This window comes from Rhineura floridana, chromosome 8 (assembly GCF_030035675.1).
Source record: "Rhineura floridana isolate rRhiFlo1 chromosome 8, rRhiFlo1.hap2, whole genome shotgun sequence".
In the NCBI taxonomy this organism is placed as follows: domain Eukaryota; kingdom Metazoa; phylum Chordata; class Lepidosauria; order Squamata; family Rhineuridae; genus Rhineura; species Rhineura floridana.
The window spans coordinates 93,681,366-93,701,185 of NC_084487.1; the positions used below are offsets into that span (position 1 = coordinate 93,681,366).

The window sequence follows — 19,820 nt, forward strand, 5'->3', positions numbered from 1 at the left end:
GGGAGGATGTCTTCTGAGATAGGTAGGTGGTGATTTGCGAGGATCCTTGCAAGGATTTTACCTGCGGTAGCAAGAAGAGAAATGCCTTGGTAGTTCCCACAATCTGTTCTATCACCCTTCTTGAAAAGAGTGATAATTATGGCATCCCTAAAGTCTTCCGGGAACTCCTCCCTTATCCAGATTTTTTCGATGAGCTTATGAAGTTGTTGTGTAAGGCCCACCTTCTATAAAGACTTCAGCAGGAATCCCATCGGGTCCACTAGCTTTGTTATTCTTCATTTGATTAATGGCTTTACTGACTTCATCCAAATTAGGGGATATTGCAAGCTCATCTCTAATTTGTTGTTATGGGATTTGCGAGAAGACCTCACCAGCCACAATAGAGTTACGATTAAGGAGGTCATGGTAATGCTCTTTCCAACGCAGTGCAATAGACTCTTTGTCCTTTGGAAGTTGTGCATGGCTAGACATACCATTCAGTACTCTAGCAACAACCTTCTGCACCAGCTGCAGCTTCTGAACTAAGGCTTCATAGAGCATATTACAGGAATCTAAATGTGAGGTTACGAATGCACAGACCCTGTGGAGACACTATCCCTGTCCAGGAATGGAAACAGCTGTTGTATCAACTGGGGTTGGTGGTGAGCAAACTACTGATGGTTCTAAGACAGATTTTATGGGGCAGGTGTAATCCTTGAACTACACACATGCATGCACAAATACACACAAACCCTCAACTGAACCTGAAGATGATTAGGCACTCTACCAAGAGTCTTCTTCAGAGCTTGGAAAAGTTACTTTTTTGAACTACAACTTCCATCAGCCCAATCCAGTGGCCATGCTGGCTGGGGCTGATGGGAGTTGTAGTTCAAAAAAGTAACTTTTCCAAGCTCTGGACTCTTCTTGTCCTCATGACCTTGCGCTCTAACAGTCATGCAACTAGTTTCAGTGTGAAATAGTGCACCAGTCAGTCAGTCAGTCATTTTTTTAAAAAAAAACCCAAAACTTATTCCATCTATTTCTCAAAGAAGTCTCAAGGTGGCTAACAGGCAGTATTAAAAACATAACAGACATAATCCCTTAGAGCACCCCACAATACTGTATACATTCAAATTAATAAATCCAGTCCATTTAACATATTCCAGAAGCACAAAAGCAATACAGAATTAAACCAGCTGTAGTATATTGAATTTCATAATGGCTCTTAACATTTGAGTTCGCATGGTTTAGTATGGCCTCCATAGCCACTGAGCCCACTCATTGAAGAGTCCCTCCCATACATATGCATTTAGCCAAACCTTAGGGTTTCCCCCAAGTCTGCCGATATCTCTCTCTTCTGCATGAATTGTACCATTTTGGCTACATAAGCAAGGGCAATCACCTCTGGACATCAGAAACAGTAGGAATGACAGAACAAGGACAGCAAAAAGTCCTGGAACCAGAAATTCCGCATTGCTCATCTATCTATTTTAAACTTTGATTTGGTAATGGGTGTAAAAGATAGAAATAGTAATGTAAACACTTTTTCTTCCTAGCATTCTTAAGAATAACCCTTTGTTTGCTGAATGCACGTTATGGAAAGCCTTCCAAAATTCCCTAATATTTTCTCTCTCTCTGCTATAATGCATAATTGTGAAGTACTTAATTTAAACTACAAAAAGTTCTTTTGATTCAGTTTCTTGAAAAAACAGGGAAGGAACCTCAGACATCCACAATCTAATTAAAGTGGGAGCTGACCTCCATTAATGCTGGCAGTGTCCTATTAAGAGGCAGAATATAAGAGTCTGATAAAAATAATGCAAACCAATTGCTGTTGCTGCTATTTTCAAAATTCTTTCAGCACATGCAGTGGATTAGTAATAACATGCCAAAACACGAAGAGCTATTGACATTTAAACAAATAACTCCACACAAAAAATCCACCACACTCAAGTACAATAATTTAAAGTGTTTCCACACTGCTTATTAACTAAATAACAGCAATTATATAATTAAGGGTGATGACTGCTAAGTGTACCACAACAAACCTTTGCCTAGTTAATTTTAAGCAACTTCCTACTGAGATTTTACACACCAAAAAGCACAACCCAATGGCATTCCATGCTTGGCTTTCAACCAAAAAGCTGTAATTTCCAACCAAATGATCACAAAACACCATGCAGTCCAAATACAGCTGTACATGACACCAGTAAGGCCGTGCAGAGCTGACACACACACACACTCAACGTTTAAAGATCAGTCAAGAATACACACGTGGAATCACATAAAGAAGCCATCCAGGTTGGTGTAGAAAAACTAGGTATCTGTGGAAGATTAAGAGGCAAACTTGGAACTTTTGGAAGAGCTACATTGGGAAGACTGTTGGTGATGGTCCTGTGAAGAAATAACAGTGTAGTGCACAATAAAAAAGAGGTTTGAAAAAGAAAAGTTGAGGAGTAGTGCAAAACCAAATTGGGACACAATATATTACTGGGGCATTTGGCTTAGGCCTTGCAGAAACACTTACTTGACTGGCTGCCATGACTCTTGTTCAAGACCTCTGTGAAGAGACTGGGCAATGGAGGATTCCATGAGATCAATGTAGCGGATGACCAATGGAACAAAAATCTCCTGCAAGTGCTTGTGAAACTTTCCATTGCACAAAAGTGCTTGAAAAACAAAAACAAACAAAAACAGTTTGCAATTATTCCCCTAGCTTTGATTATGACAGACTTTAAGACGAAATTATTCCCTGACAGTATTCCACCATAGGCTACTTACACCTCCATCATAAATACTTGTGTTGCTTGGTGTGAGGGTACCATAATAGCAATCTAAATCCCATGTTTCATGATATTGGCCTGCCATAGTTATTGATATACTTCAATCGAAATATGGATGTTTATATGGCGCAAGTCACTGCAGACTGATTTATTCGTGCTTTTAAAATTTACTAGATATGCGGACCTAGCAATAGAGACTATGGGTTGAATCCAACACAGTGGTCCCATCTGCGCAAGGACTTCCACATGCAACAAACTTTCCCTTCCTTTCCTCTCCCCACATGCCCTCAATCTGCTCCAGAGGCTTGGGCAAACCCCCAGAACAAATCTGAGGGCACGTTGGGGGAAGAGAGGAAGTTCCATTGTGCAAGAAGTATACTTGCGTGAATGGGGTGACTGAGTTGATATAACGCTTTGTGCATGGGATTTGATACAGAAAGATGTCTGCACATTGTTTTGATTCACCTGGATTGAGGTGAACATGTTTAGGACAAGGGCACCAGGCACATGCTAACACTTACTGAATATGCTTAAGCATATCTGTTAAAAATGAATGTAAGCACTTTCTGATTTGCTAAGCACTTCCTTAAGGCTACAATCCTATGCACACTAATTTGCAATTAAGCCCCATTGAACTGAATGGAACAGTTAGTAAATATGCATAGGATTGCACTGGAAGTGTCTTTTCTGATTATAAGCTATAAGTTTGTTACATCCAATGACTTGAATAGGACTAAGCATGCATCATTTGGACATAGGACTGTAGGTGTACGGTTTACATTGCTTTTATTTTGATATTAAAATATCAATGCCGCCCTGGGCTCCTGCTGGGACAAAGGGTGGGATATAAATCAAATAATAATAATAATAGAACAATGCAGCAAAATATAGTACAAAACAGATATATGCATTGGATTGTATTCAGCTAAGTCCTACTCAGAGTAGACCTCCCTCAAATTAACGAACCAAAGCTATTCATGTTTATTAACTTCGATGTGTCTGTTCTGAGTACGACTAGCCCTGAATACCACCAGACTACCACCCACTATGATTAATACAAAATCCAAATAGTCATGGCACCTAATGAACTCTCATAAAAAAATTGATTTCCCACAGAAGCTTTTCAAATCCAAAAAAAATTAAGCCCTGTTTACACATGTAGCTACTGTGATACCGGAAGGGACTTGGAGTACTTTGGATCATGGGACACAAACCAAAATCAGTTATAAGTCTGAATAAACCATAAACAAAAACATGCACTGATCAGCATTTTCTCATAGGCTGCCATCTGGAGTCTACATGTACACTCGGGCTTCTCCCTTTAATTTTTTTCTTGTATTTTTAAACTAGTATTTAGTTAGCACTGTGCTTGGAAGGAGCTAGCAAAATGAATGAAGACTGAAGACCTTCACAAAACTAAGGAGTTGTTACGGCCTGCCTAACCACCATGAGAAATGTGGAAATCTAGAAATATTGACTGCACTTGGACATAATGATACATTTTTTCTCATTATGAGAGTGAGCTTTGGGCTCATGTGCTTTCTATCTGGTGCAGCCATGAGGAGAGGATTGGAAGCATCCACTTTCATTTTCAGCTGAAGCTTGGTGCTACCTCTGAATATCTTTAGTGTCACATCTGAACTCAAAATTATACTTAATCTTGTCTATTGAAACAAGGCGGATCCATAAACCATGGTATGACGTTAGCTTGTTTCAGTCAACCATCGTTATGATCTGTGCCAGAGGTTCCCAAACAATGGTCCCTGAACCATCAATAGTTTGCAAACTTCATTCAGGTGTTCCACAGCATGTCTGCATTAAATATTCATATTGAATATTTGGATACTGTATTTTGTGTTGGGTTTAAGCAAGTTTAGATAGGGAGATGTTCCCTCTAACCAGTATTGGGGATCTCTCTATATGTTTGTTTACCATGATGTAACTTCCTTAAAGGGTGGGGCTATTAACCTTCTTCTTCCTCCTCCTTTGTCTGGGGATTTTGAGATCTCTGAATATTCTCCCTTTGACCTCTAACAGAGGGAGCAGCCAGATGCTCCTTTCAGGAGCATCCTCACCAATGACTGAAAATGGACTGAGACTACAGATTATTTCTGTCTAAGCTACAGCCTATGTTTACCTAAACATATGAAGGTCGTGAGTAAATATTCTTTTATTTGTTTTACCTAAAAGATTGTCTCTGTAAGTTATTTGGTTAACTAGTATGTCTGAGAGAAGGTGTGGGGCAGGTTATTCTCAAATTCTGCTGTTGCATTTATACTTTGCTAAGAAACAGGACTACATACTATTCCTATTTCATTTAACCAAACATTGTGTTGTATCCCAATTTGAATTCCATGTAATGCAAATTGTAATACAATTAAATATAAGAAATAAAAGCAATAAAAATACAGTTCAAAACCATACAGCATCTAGCACAGCACATAACAGTTGCTACAAGAGGCAGAAAAAACATTAAGTGGACTACCAAGACAATCAGCAGTTTTCAAGTGGGAGAAAAAGTTTGGGAACCACTCATATGGGCACTTGTCCAAGTGTTGAGGCCATTTGAAGGAAATTTGTTTGCATGAAAGTTTTTGTTTTTTCAACCAACCGAATTCAAATTTGTCTGGGCCTAAGTTTTTATACAGTTTAGCTTTGACCCTAAAACCAAGGGTGGTAGAGCCAAGATGGCTGAAAACAACTATTTTGGAACAACTATTAGATGGATCCACAGTTGGCTCCAGAATCGTACTCAAAGAATTCTTATCAATGGTTCCTTCTCAAACTGGGCAGAAGTAACGAGTGGGGTACCACAGGGCTCGGTCATGGGCCCAGTGCTCTTTAACATTTTTATTAATAACTTGGATGAGGAGGTACAAAGCATGCTTATCAAATTTGCAGATGATACAAAATGGGAGGGCATAGCTAATACCGTGGAAGACAGAAAAAAAATTCAAAGGGACCTTGATGGGCTGGAGCATTGGGCTGAAAACAACAGAATGAAATTCAACAGGGATAAATTCAAAGTTCTACACTTAGGAAAAAGAAACCAAAGGCACAGTTATAAGATGGGGGATACTTGGCTCAGCAGTATGACATGTGAGAAGGATCTTGGAATTGTCGTTGATCACAAGCTGAATATGAGCCAACAGTGTGATGTGGCTGCAAAAAAGGCAAATGCTATATTAGGCTGCATTAAAAGAAGTATAGTTTCCAAATTGCGTGAAGTATTAGTTCCCCTCTATTCAGCACTGGTTAGGCCTCATCTTGAATACTGCGTCCAGTTCTGGTCTCCGCATTTCAAGAAGGATGCAGACAAACTGGAACAGGTTCAGAGGAGGGCAACAAAGATGAACAGGGGACTGGAAACAAAGCCCTATGAGGAGAGACTGACAGAACTGGGCATGTTTAGCCTGGAGAAGAGAAGACTGAGGGGAGATATGATAGCACTCTTCAAGTATATGAAAGGTTGTCACATAGAGGAGGGCCGGGATCTGTTCTTGATCGTCCCAGAGTGCAGGACACGGAATAATGGGCTCAAGTTGCAGGATGCCGGATTTTCACTGGACATCAGGAAAAACGTCCTAACTGTTAGAGCTATACGACAATAGAACCAATTACCTAGAGAGGTAGTGGGCTCTCCGACACTGGAGGCACTCAAGAGGCAGCTGGACAGCCATCTGTCGGGAATGCTTTGATTTGGATTGAGCAGGGGGTTGGACTCGATGGCCTTGTAGGCCCCTTCCAACTCTACTATTCTATGATTCTATGAACTTCTTACCAGTATAAGCTCACCTTTGGGCACCAACCTGTCCCTGGTCCTGGCACCTGCATGCACTCCCCACCTACCTACCTTTCCCTTGGTGAATGCTGCCCGTGCTATGTCTGCATGCCTGCCATCAACCAAGATGGCGTCCGAGGCTTCCCTAAGGGGCTTATGCCCCTGCCGCCATCTTGGTTGATGGCATGCATGTGTGCTACATGCTCGCATCCCTGCCATCAACCAAGATGACAGCAGGGGCATCAGACGCTTAGGGAAACCTTGGCCATCATCTTGGTTGATGGCATGCCTTTGCCTGCAGCACAACCAGCTTTTATGTCAAGGGAGACATATGTCAAGGTGGGACATGCAGGTAGGTGTCGTGGGCCTATGTGGCATTAGGAGGGTTGCCTGGGAGCTCCCTCTCATGATCTGCGGAAGGGCTGGGAGCCGATGCTGCCATGGATCGTGGAAGGGAGTGCTACCCACCCACTCTAAGGAGGGGTCCTTCAGGGGCCCTTGACCAGGGCCCAACCTGGCTGCCCTCTGTGGCTGGCCCTGCTTGCAACCACACTGTTAAAAATAATAATCATGAAATCTTGACAAAAAGCAAATATTAGGCCTAACTTCATAAAGGGCTTTTAGTCTCTTGAAATGCATTGGAGTCACTATAAATGCTATTTTGTAGTACCTGGAGTTATCATCCTCCCTCTTCTTCGTCTGCTAGTGGTGCTACCCCAGTTTTATGGTTTACAGAATCTAATCTGGCAAAAGGGTAATTTGGAGGCATGTTACAAATGCCAAAAAACCCTGCACTTTAAGGGAAAATCTTAAAACCTCTGCATCTATCCATCCATCCAGAATGTGCCAGATAAGGGGAACTCGTCCCAGACAAGTAGTGTCTGTGACTTGTTCTAGTTCTCCTCACATCCCCAGGACTGATGGTTGTTCTATCAGTCAGCCTTTGGATCTCCATGTGCTGTTGTTAAACGCCAGGTCGGTTCACCATAAGATCTCCCTTGTCCATGATTTAATTGTGGACGAGACTGCCGACCTGGTGTGTATAACTGAGACCTGGGTGGGCGATCAGGGAGGCGTTGCTCTTTCCCAGCTCTGCCCACCTGGGTATGCGGTTCAGCATCATGGTAGAACCGAAGGACGGGGAGGTGGGGTTGCTGTGGTCTATAGGAGTTCTTTCTCACTCACCAAGCACCCTGTCCAGGTGACGACTGGTTTAGAGTATCTCCACCTTGTGTTGGGCCAGAGAGACAGACTGGGAATTTTGTTGGTGTACCGCCCGCCCTGCTGCCCAACAAATTCCCTAACTGAGCTGACAGAGGTAGTCTCGGAGGTACTGTTGCAGTCCCCTAGACTTTTGGTACTCGGGGACTTCAACGTCCATGCCGAGACTGCTTTATCTGGGGCGGCTCAGGACTTCATGGCCTCCATGACAACCATGGGGCTGTCTCAGGTTGTTACCGGCCCAACGCATGTGTCGGGACATACTCTTGATTTGATCTTCGCCACTGGGCATGGAGATGGTGATCTGGTGGTTGGGGATTTGTCATCTCCCCCATTGTCATGGACAGATCACCGCTTGCTGAAGTTTAGGCTCACAGCGACCCTTTCCCTCTGCAAGGGTGGGGGACCTATTAAATTGGTCCACCCCCGGAGACTAATGGATCCTGAGGGTTTCCAAAGGGCTCTGGGGGATTTTCCGACTGAGAAGACTGGTGCTCCTGTCGAAGCCCTGGTTGGATTGTGGAATACGGAGCTGACACGGGCGGTTGACACGATCGCTCCCATGCGCCCCCTCCTATGTAGAGCTCATACAGCTCCATGGTATACCGTGGAGCTGAGAGTGATGAAGCAAGAGAGGAGGAGGCTTGAGTGCAGATGGAGGTGAACTCCTGACGAATGCAATTATGCTTTGGTAAGTGCTTCTTCTAAGCGGTATATAGTAGCGGTGAGGGCAGCAAAAAAGAGATATTTTGCTGCCACAATTAAGGCATCTCTCTCCCGCCCGGCGGAGCTCTTTAAAATTGTACGAGGGCTTTTACATTCTGGCCCTCGGGATATTATGGATTCATCTGTAGCCCGCTGTGATGAGTTCGCGAGGCACTTCCAGGATAAGATCGCATGCATTCGCCGGGACTTAGACTCCAATGTTATGACAGTGAGTTCCAACGAAGCATCCAGAACGCGGTCTTGTCCTTATTTATTGGATGAGTTTCAGTCTGTACAGCTTGAGGATGTTGACAAGATCCTTGGACTGGTGCGGGCGACCACATCTGTTCTGGACCCTTGCCCCTCTTGGCTGGTGAAAGCTGGCAGGACCGGAACCGCCGGCTGGGCCAAGGAGATAATAAACGCCTCTTTGAGAGAGGGAGTGGTCCCTGACTGCCTAAAAGAGGCGGTAGTGAGACCACTCCTGAAGAAATCCTCTTTGGACCCAGATAACTTGAACAACTATAGACCTGTGGTGAATGTTCCGTTCTTGGGCAAGGTACTGGAACGGGTGGTTGCCGGCCAGCTCCAGGGGCTCTTGGATGACACTGATTATCTTGATCCATTTCAATCCGGTTTTAGGCCCGGTTTTGGCACCGAAACAGCCTTGGTCGCCCTGTACGATGACCTTTGTCGGGAGAGGGACAGGGGGAGTGTGACTCTGTTGATTCTCCTTGATCTCTCAGCTGCTTTTGATACCATCGACCATGGTATCCTTCTGGGAAGACTCACGGAGTTGGGAGTTGGGGGTACTGCTCGGCAGTGGCTCTGCTCCTACTTGGTGGGTCGCCACCAGAAGGTAGTGCTTGGGGAACATTGCTCGATACCCTGGACTCTCCATTGTGGAGTCCCGCAGGGATCAGTACTGTCCCCCATGCTTTTCAACATCTACATGAAGCCGCTGGGTGCGGTCATCAGGAGTTTTGGGCTGCGTTGTCATCAGTACGCTGATGACACGCAGCTCTATTTCTCCTTTTCATCCTCCTCAGGTGAGGCTGTTAACGTGCTAAACCGTTGCCTGACCGCGATAATGGACTGGATGGGAGCTAACAGACTGAAGCTCAATCCAGACAAGACTGAGACGCTGTTGGTGAGTGCCTTCTCTGCTCAGATGGTGGATGTTCATCCTGTTCTTGATGGGGTTACACTCCCCTTGAAGGAACAGGTTCGTAGCTTGGGAGTTCTTTTCGATCCTTCCCTGTCTCTTGAGGCCCAGGTGGCCTCGGTGGCATGGAATGCTTTTTACCATCTTCAATTGGTAGCCCAGCTACGTCCCTATCTGGACAGTGAAGACCTCGCTTCAGTTGTTCATGCTCTGGTAACTTCTAGATTGGACTACAACGCGCTCTACGTGGGGCTGCCCTTGAATACTGTTCGGAAACTACAGCTAGTCCAGAATGCAGCAGCCAGATTGTTGACGCAGACCAGGAGGTCCGCTCATATAACACCTGTTCTGGCCCGTCTGCACTGGCTTCCTATTTGTTTCCGGGCTAGATTCAAAGTGCTGGTTTTGACCTATAAAGCCCTACACGGCATGGGACCGCAATACCTGGTGGAACGCCTCTCCCAATATCAACCTACCCGTACACTACGCTCAACATCTAAGGCCCTCCTCCGAGTGCCATCCCATCGAGAGGCTCGGAGGGTGATGACTAGAACCAGGGCCTTTTCAGTAGTGGCCCCCAAACTGTGGAACAGTCTCCCTGATGAGGTGCGCCTGGCGCCGATGCTACTATCTTTTCGGCGCCAGGTGAAAACCTTTTTATACTCCCAGGCATTTTAAAGTGTATTTTAAACAGCATTTCCGTATTTTGGATGTTGTTTGGTTCGTTGTTTTTTTTTATTATTTATTGTATTTATATATTGTGCTTGTTTTTATCTTTTTGTACACCGCCCAGAGAGCCTTCGGGCTTAGGGCGGTATATAAATTAAACTAAATAAATAAATAAATAAATAAATAAATAATTTTCATCCCACCTTTCAGCCAAAAATGGCTTACAAATCACTGAAAACACACACAATCCCTGCTCTCCTGATTTCAATCTAAAAATACATGACACTAAAGGAAAATGGGTTGGGAGCGAGGAGGAAAAAAGCAAACTCAGGTTACAAGTTGTTATAATGACCACCTGGGTTAGAAAAGTTCAAGGAAAGGAGGCTGGTCCTTCAGCTGCACCAGTGGAGTGGTCCTGCATCCCTTCTCTTCTCTCATCTGATCCAGCCTGATCCAGTGGTCACCATATATCTCAGCCATTTCTTCTCCAAACGTTTAAAAAATTGGCAAGGAGTGCACAAAGGATTACAACCTTAGTGACTCATTCCTGGTAGTGATTTTTATTCCCCCATGTTTTCGTATTAACAAGTGTTTGTTATTGAAAAACATCTCTTAAAGCAGCATGGTCCAGTAAAAAGAACAACAACAAGAACAAAAACTCAGCTACTGTAAACATAATATTGGTTTTGCACTTAGGCTCATTAATGCCATCAGCAAAAATAGAGTCTCCCAAAGCACCTGCATTAGACCCAGTGCACCGGCTCTCTAGGCACCACTGACTATTGTTCTTATACATGCCTTTTAAGTAGCAGCAACTATTCATGTTTCTTTCTGCTACTTCACAGTACTCCATACCTTCACCTCTGTATCCTCTCACTCCCAACCTCACCTTGAACCCAGCCATTTCATTAAACTATTCTCAGCTCCACAGCTCCACTGGACCTTGATCTGACACCTTTATGGAACATAGCTCAGGCAGCATATGCAGCATGCATGCAGGCTGCTCACTCCTGCACCCCCGTATTAGGTCCTGCTTTTTCTCTAGCTTGACTAGTTAGATTATGCTGTAGCCCGTTATGAACATATTAACCTAAGGATACATTTCTGTGTGCATATTTATGTTCATTTCGGGAACTCTTAAGCCTCGCAAAAGATCTCACTGATATGCCAGCCTGTTTGTATGACCACCCGGAACAAATATTTACTCACACACATTCTTCTTCATAGAATCATAGAACAGTAGAGTTGGAAGGGGCCTATAAGGCCATCGAGTCCAGCCTCCTGCTCAATGCAGGAATCCAAATCAAAGCATTCCCGACAGATGGCTGTCCAGCTGCCTCTTGAATGCCTCCAGTGTCGGAGAGCCCACTACCTCTCTAGGTAATTGGTTCCATTGTCGTATGGTTCTAACAGTTAAGAAGTTTTTCCTGATGTCCAGTCGAAATCCGGCATCCTGCAACTTGAGCCCATTATTCCGTATCCTGCACTCTGGGACGATCAAGAACCCCCTGTTCATCTTTGTTGCCCTCCTCTGAACCTGTTCCAGTTTGTCTGCATCCTTCTTGAAATGCAGAGACGAGAACTGGACGCAGTATTCAAGATGAGGCCTAACCAGTGCTGAATAGAGGGGAACTAATACTTCACACAATTTGGAAACTATACTTCTGTTAATGCAGCCTAATATAGCATTTGCCTTTTTTGCAGCCACATCACACTGTTGGCTTATATTCAGCTTGTGATCAACGACAATTCCAAGGTATTAGCTATACCCCCCTCAACTTTGTATCATCTGCAAATTTGATAAGCATGCTTTGTACCCTCCTCATCCAAGTCGGTAATAAAAATGTTAAACAGCACTGGGCCAAGGACTGAGCCCTGTGGTACCCCACTCGTTACTTCTGCCCAGTTTGAGATGGAACCATTGATAAGAATTCTTTGAGTACGATTCTGGAGCCAACTGTGGATCCATCTGATAGTTGTTTCATCCAGCCCACATTTAGCTAGCTTGCTAATCAGAATATCATATCTTGGTAGTATATTAAAATGTATTTTAATTTCATGTTTCTAAGTTCTAAAAGGAAGACAGTTTTAGAATTATGCACACAGTAGAAAACAGTAACCATCCCCGTGGGTGTTATGGGAGGAATCACTTATTCAGGGAGCAGCACATTCCTTGAGTGCAGAGAGTCAACACCAGGCACCTCCAGTTAACTAAACAGGAAGCAGAGCTGTGAAAGAGCTATGGATGAACCCTGGAATGCTAATTCAAGCCAGGATCCACAGAACTGGGCAACATGGGCCAATGGTCTGACTCACTGTAATATAACTAATATGCTAATGTGGCATTTTATAGGTTAGTGGGGACTGACTGGGTGGCTCCAGGGAGTGATTAATGCGTTGCTGGAGGGGGAAATTCTATCTGCCTTGAAGGAGGTGGTGGTGCGCCCCCTCCTTAAGTGGCCCTCCCTGGACCCATAAGTGTTAAACAATTATCATCCAGTGGCAAATATCCCCATTTTGGGAAAAGTGCTTGAGAAGGAGGTGAAGGCCCAGCTTCAAGCATGCTTGGAGAAAACTGATTACTTGGATCCATTCCAGTCTGGCTTCAGGCCTGGCCATGGCACTGAAACTGCATGGTTGACCTGACTGATGACATTTGTCGGGAGAGAGATGGGGGTATGAGACCTTGCTCATTCTTTTTGATCTCTCAGCAGCTTTTGATATTGTTGAATATGGTATCCTTCTAGAACTTCTCAAGGAGGTGGGGGTTGGGGGCACTGTGCTTTAGTGGATCTGCTCATAGCTCCAGAGCCGCTTCCAAAAAGTAGTTATAGGGGGCTACTGTTCAGCACCATGGGAATTATACTGTGGTGTTCCTCAGGGTTCCATCTTGTCCCCCATGCTATATAACATCTATATGAAGCCAGTGGGAGCTGGCATCAGGAGATTTGGAGTGAGGTGCCATCAATATGCAGAAGAAACTCAGCTCTACCTCTGTATTCCATCTGAATCAGGAGAGGCAGTTGAGGTACTGAACTGATGATTGGAAGAAGTGATGGACTGGATATGGACCAATAAATTGAGGCTGAATGCTGAAAAAACAGAGGTGTTATGTGTCCAGAGTTCTCATGTCCAGGAGGTGGGAAGATGGCCTGTTCTGGACGGGGTTGCTCTTTACTTGAAGGAGAAGGTCTGCAGCCTGGGGTCACTCCTTGATCCAGCACTGTCACTGGAGGTTCAGGTGGCCTCAGTGGCTAGGAGTGCCTTTTTCCAGCTCTGGCTAGTACACCAGCTTCAGCCACTTTTGGGCAGAGATGATTTGGCCACAGTGCTCCATGCTCTGGTAACTTCCAGACTGGATTATTGCAATGTGCTCTACGTGTGGCTGCCCTTGAAGATGACTTGAAAACTTCAACTGGTCCAAAATGCTGCAGCCAAATTATTGGCTGGGGCTCCTTTTAGAACTCATATAACCCCCGTTTTAAAACAGCTGTTTTGTTTCTAGGCCTAGTTCAAAGTGCTCACATTAGTGTTTAAGCCCTAAACAGCTTAGGTCCCAAATATCTGAAAGACCGCTTCCTGAAATGGCTATGCCACAACAAAACAAAGTAATGTCTTTATACATTTTGAGCTCATTTCTTCCTCCACAGTTATCCTTTCTTTAAAGTAGGGGCATGAGACTGCAGAGATGTCTTCCATCTTGACAGGCCAACAGCCAGCATTTTCTACAGCTGAGGACATGAAAGATGTAATGGATTAATCTGAAGATTTCAGGGATGATTCTTGAATTCTTAGGATGCGGGCAGGGAAAGGGGTGCAAGATGTGGATCTTTTTGCTTTAAAATAGTCAGAGACATATGTCAGCCTCTCCTATTTAATCAACCCTGAATGTGCTTTAATTCCTGCTCGCTGAGCAGTCTCAGCATCACATATGCTTCTAGCACTTTATTGTCAACAATATGGTAACTGCCTATTTCTTCCCAAGAAAGCTGAGCACTAGAGAATTTTGGGATATCCTCATGAATTTTTTTTAAAGAGGATCTACCTGGTGAATAGTAAGCAGTTTTGTGCACAACATAGGCACAGGGAGTAAGTGTGCTGCCCTAAGTGACTTCTACGGAAGTATTTAATAGCTGTTCTTTTTTCATGTGTATCACAAGCTTTACAATGAGAGCCTTGGGGGACTGATTGCCCAAATACACATGTAAGCAGTAGTGTACTGGCAAATTCAGAAGTGCAGGGTCCCTTCATCATAATCATGCCATGCCCCCTCACTCGCTTGCTTGCTCTTGGTTGTCATCTCTACACTCCTCAATTCTTCCCCCGCACACCTTCTTCTACAACAACAGACATCCCTAGGAGCAGGAAAGGGGAATGTGTTAGAATGTATTAGTGACTGAGAAGAGTTTTCTCAGTGGCTGACTCGCCTTCTTTCACTCTGATTGGCTACAATCAGCAGGAAAGGACAAGGAAGCATGGTAGAAGATTATTCTCAGCGGCCAACACACTCCCCTTTCTTGATGATGGCTCATAGGACGCTGGAGACATAGGGACCCTGATCCCAAAAAAGTAAGGGGTCTAAGACTCCCCAAGACCCCAGATGACTACACCCCTCATGTGAAACAAACATCTAGCTCTTCCCAAACTTGTTGGCTCTTTCCCTATATGCCCACATCTTTTGGCTTTTCCCCTACATTCATCTTAAAAATTTGTGTAGGAACATATGAACATTAGAAACGGTCTTCCATTTCATGGTTGTATAAATGAGTAGGGATGTTGAATAATCAACAGGGGAGCACACTGACTGACCGAGATAAAATAAAAATGAGATGGAACCAATACACTGAAGAACACTATAAAAGAGATGCAAGGATGACAGATTCATTCACGGAGGAACCATATGATGAAGAACCAGAAATTTTAGAATGTGAGGTGAAAGTTGCTCCTAAAATACTTGGAAGAAACAAATCACCAGGAACAGTTGGCATACCAATAAGAGATGCTACAAACTACCGAGACTGAATCTGTCCAAATCTTGGCAAAAATTTGTCAAGAAATATGGAAAACAAAACAATGGCCCACAGACTGGAAGCGTTCAATATATATCCCAATTCCAAAGAAAGGGGATCCCAGGGAATGCAGTAATTATTGATCTATTGCCTTAATATCCCAATATCTTGAGTAAAGTAATGCTCAAGATTCTACAACAAAGGTGCCTACCATATATGGAGTGAGAAATGCCAGACGTTCAAGCTTGATTTAGAGAAGGAAGAGGTACCAGAGATCATATCACAAACATACCTTGGAACGGAGCAAGGAATTTCAGAAGGAAATCACCCTGTGCTTTATAGATTACAGCAAAGCCTTTGACTGTGTATATCATGAAAAACTATGGAATGCTTTAAAAGACATGGGCGTGCCACAGCATGTGACTGTCCTGATGCGCAACCTATACTCTGCACAAGAGGCTACTGTAAGGACAGAATATGGAGAAACTGATTGGTTCCCAATTGGAAAGGGTGTGAGACAGGGGTGTATTTTATCAACATTTGTTTAATCTATATGCAGAAGATATCATATGGAAAGCGGGATTGGACCAAGATGAAGGAGGTGTGAAAACTGGAGTGAGAAATATCAATAATTTAAGATATGCAGACGATACCATACTACTAGCAGAAACCAGTAATGATTTGAAATGAATGCTGATGAAATTTAAAGAGGAAAGCACAAAAGCAGGACTACAGCTGAATGACAAGAAGACTAAAGTAATGACAACAGAAGGTTTATGTAACTTTAAAGTTGACAATGAGGACATTGCACTTGTCAAGGATCAATACCTTGGCACAGTCATTAACCAAAATGGAGACAATAGTCAAGAAATCAGAAGAAGGTTAAGACTGGGGAGAGCAGCTATGAGAGAACTAGAAAAGGTCCTCAAATGCAAAGATGTATCACTGAACCCTAAAGTCAGGATCATTCAGGCCATGGTATTCCCGATCTCTATGTATGAATGTGAAAATTGGACAGTGAAAAAGCAGATAAGAGAAAAATTAACTCATTTGAAATGTGGTGTTGGAGGAGAGCTTTGCGGATACCATGGACTGCGAAAAAGACAAATAATTGGGTGTCAGAACAAATTAAACCAGAACTGTCATTAGAAGCTAAAATGATGAAACTGAGGTTATCCTACTTTGGACACATCATGAGAAGACATGATTCACTAGAAAAGACAATAATGCTGGGGAAAACAGAAGGGAGTAGAGAAAGAGGAAGGCCAAACAAGAGGTGGATTGATTCCATAAAGGAAGCTGCAGACCTGAACTTGCAAGATCTGAACAGGGTGGTTTACAACAGATGCTACTGGAGGTCACTGATTCATAGGGTCGCCATAGGTTGTGATCGACTTGAAGGCACATAACAACAACAACATAAATGACAAATATTTGTCTGGTAAAATCACACATCCTGTGCCAATCAATAGCCAAATTAACAATTACAGTAGATAACGCAGTAAGTTACTGAAGGTTTCAGAGTAATAAAGGACACAACCCAATCTATGCAAAATGTATTATCTTTTTGAAAAATAGAAATGGACTGCCTTCAAGTCAATCCCAACTTATGGTGACCCTATGAATAGGGTTTTCATGGTAAGCGGTATTCAGATGGGGTTTACCATTGCCTCCCTCAGAGGCTCGTTCTCCCCAGCTGGCTAGGTCCTGCTCAGCTTGCCACAGCTGCACAAGCCAGCCCCTTCTTTGTCCACAACTGCCAGCTGGGCAGCAATTGGGCTCTTTGGGAGTATGCAGCTTGCCCATGGTTGCACAGGTGGCAGGGCACGTAACCCCTGAGCTACTCACTGTGGGGTGATCTTTAGCTGGCCCTTGACACCCAGGAGACACGAGCGGGGATTTGAACTCATAGACTCTGGACTCCCAGCCAGGCTCTCCTCCCCAATGTGCTATACCAGCTGTTATTATCAATTTACAAAAGTTATGATTTATAAGTTACAAAAGTATTACCATTTTACAAAAGTGCAATTATTGTGTTTGAGGATACTCTATGATGTAAATGAAATGAAGTGGTCCCTAAAGATCAGATCACCAGCTAGTGCCACAAATAGCAAACGGTTACCATTTTCTGATAGGCATATCAGGCACAAATGAACTGAACTATTAAATGGATTTATAGGGGTGTTTATATGGATTTGCATAGGAATAGCAACATTAACACTCGTAAGGATTTCCATCTAAATATATGCAGATTTCTTACAGATGATTATATGCTGAGATGGATTTAACACTAAGGAGACAGATGTGCATCAGAGTGTGAGGTTTATCATCACTCCATATGGTCCAGTAGGAAGGATGAATTATTACAAGGCGACACTTTATCCAAACTGCACCTTTACTTATTAAACATGGTAACATTTAAGATAAGCATTTTAATGCTTGACCTGCAGTCAAACTTGGGTTTTTATATAGTGGTAGACCTTTAGTGCTTGACCTTTTATCAGACTTGATTTTCTACTTCCCATTGAAGTTAATGGCATATCTTCTAAATTATTTCATCCAATCTCAGTGTATGGCTTATACAAACATCCAAATCCTTCAGATCAAGCAAAAGAGAATGACTGTCCATGCAAAATGTCATTCATACATTGGCCCCTCTCCCATTATGTAAATGCACAGATTCAATAATTATTCTGTGAATGTTTTATTGAAAGAACTTGTGGTGAAGCAACAACAGCCTTTTGAAGCTATCTTAGAAACTATACTATTTAGGTTCTAAGGACAAGGTCAATAAATAGAAGAGAATCACACGGTGTGGAAGATGGATCCAATTCAAGGATTCATTAAACATTATTTGAAAAAGAGAATAACCTATCCCAAATGGTTATAAAACCATGTGAAATGGAATAGTTTTTCTTCTGAAGAATTTCTAATATGGCATTGTTGTGATACAATTGTGAAAACAACACTGCCTTGCAGTTTTATTAAACACTCTAAATGTTAAATATATATACCTAAGCAGAGTACTCATATTGGATGTATCTAGAAACTACCTGCACTTTCACAGATTTAGAGTTGACTGAAAGCTCTTGAGATAGAACAACATGCAGGTGTCAACCCTCCATATTTCAAAGGCTGAAAATTAACTTCATATCAAAGATTGTGACCTAACAGGTTGGCTTTTCAAAGAAATCAGAAAAATAATATCTGATACTGGCCTCAGTGAGAGAATAACCCAGTGGGATTTCCACCTCTTCATTTCCTAATGAGCTTTTTGATAATGAGAGGTGACTTTAACAGTCACTCTGGGCTCTATTATGGTTAATTTGACTCCACTTCACTCTCCTTGTTAATTATTAACACTAGCCTTTTTATCCTCATGAGAACACACTCTAGGTTTTTTGGGGGGTCTTTTTTTAGATTTATGTGGGGCTCTTTTTTAAGAGGAGAAATTCTTCAGTGATAGATTTGTATTTAATAGTTGAGCCACAACATTTATTATTCATTACAAGAAGACTCTGTGACATCAGTACTATAAGCATACTGTACTCTCTATGATGGTTGTAATGGGCTAACTACGTGAAAGCGCTGTTAATTAAAGACTACTTAAGCACCATAGCATATTTTATTTGGGAATCAGCTCCTTACAGAAAAATTACTACAGAAAATTTACTTGTTGTTTGCTTGCATTTCTAGAGATAGAAGGGTGACTAGGAACTAGAGACATTTGATTCAGCTTGCATTCAAAGGCAAATCTATCAAATTTGCACTTTCCAAAACAATATGAGAACTGAAACACAGCCTTCTTTTGAAATGTGCACTCAGTTCTCCAATCAACCAGTGTATACAATAATACATATCTTAGGGGAAATGTGCATAAAATGAACATATTACTGAAAATAATGTAAAATGCATTATATTAGAGAAAATTGCTTGAAAAAATGTGACATTAGTCAAAGCTGCATTCAAAATGTGTACATTAGGAGAAATTTGCTGAAATGCTGATGAATTTTCATGAGGATTCTTTTTTAAAAAATTGCAAATTGCTGCAGAAATGTGGAGAACTGAATTTAAGATTGGAAAAATTGGAATCTAAGACAACTGAAATTGACAGATCCTTCCATCCCTACTAGGAACTCACAGGGTTGCTGATGAAAAAAAATGATTTGCTACAATTATCCAAGCTACGGCCATACTACCCTGAACAAGCCCAATCTTGTCTGATCTCGGAAGCTAAGCAGGGTCAGGCCTGGTTAGTACTTGGTGGCAGACCGCCTGGGACTACCAGGTGGCATAGGCTTAGAGGAAGGCAATGGTAAACTACCTCTGAATACCTCTTACCACGAAAACCCTATGAATATATATAAAAAAAGATTCATAGAGTCACCATAAGTTGTAATCAACTTGAAGGCATATAACAACAATTATCCAAATGGTTTTCACATTCCATTTCTTATTTACATCCCACTGATCCTTTCATGTAGCATAAATGGGATTCCAAATGGTTT

The 19,820-nt window shown here is 42.7% G+C and overlaps 1 protein-coding gene across 10 annotated transcripts in view; it reads right to left on the minus strand.

Annotated features, from left to right (window-relative positions):
- The window catches only part of CADPS2 (calcium dependent secretion activator 2), a 528,181-nt gene that overhangs the window by 90,469 nt on the left and 417,892 nt on the right, over positions 1-19,820 (minus strand). For 8 of the 10 annotated variants that reach the window (XM_061640133.1, XM_061640131.1, XM_061640132.1 and 5 more), the window contains 2 exons: positions 2,507-2,648; positions 2,254-2,373 (listed from right to left, as the gene is read on the minus strand). In XM_061640133.1, coding sequence (XP_061496117.1) covers positions 2,254-2,373; positions 2,507-2,648 — 262 coding nt within the window. The remainder of the gene's footprint in view (positions 1-2,253; positions 2,374-2,506; positions 2,649-19,820) is intronic. The other 2 variants (XM_061640135.1, XM_061640134.1) reach the window with 1 other exon arrangement.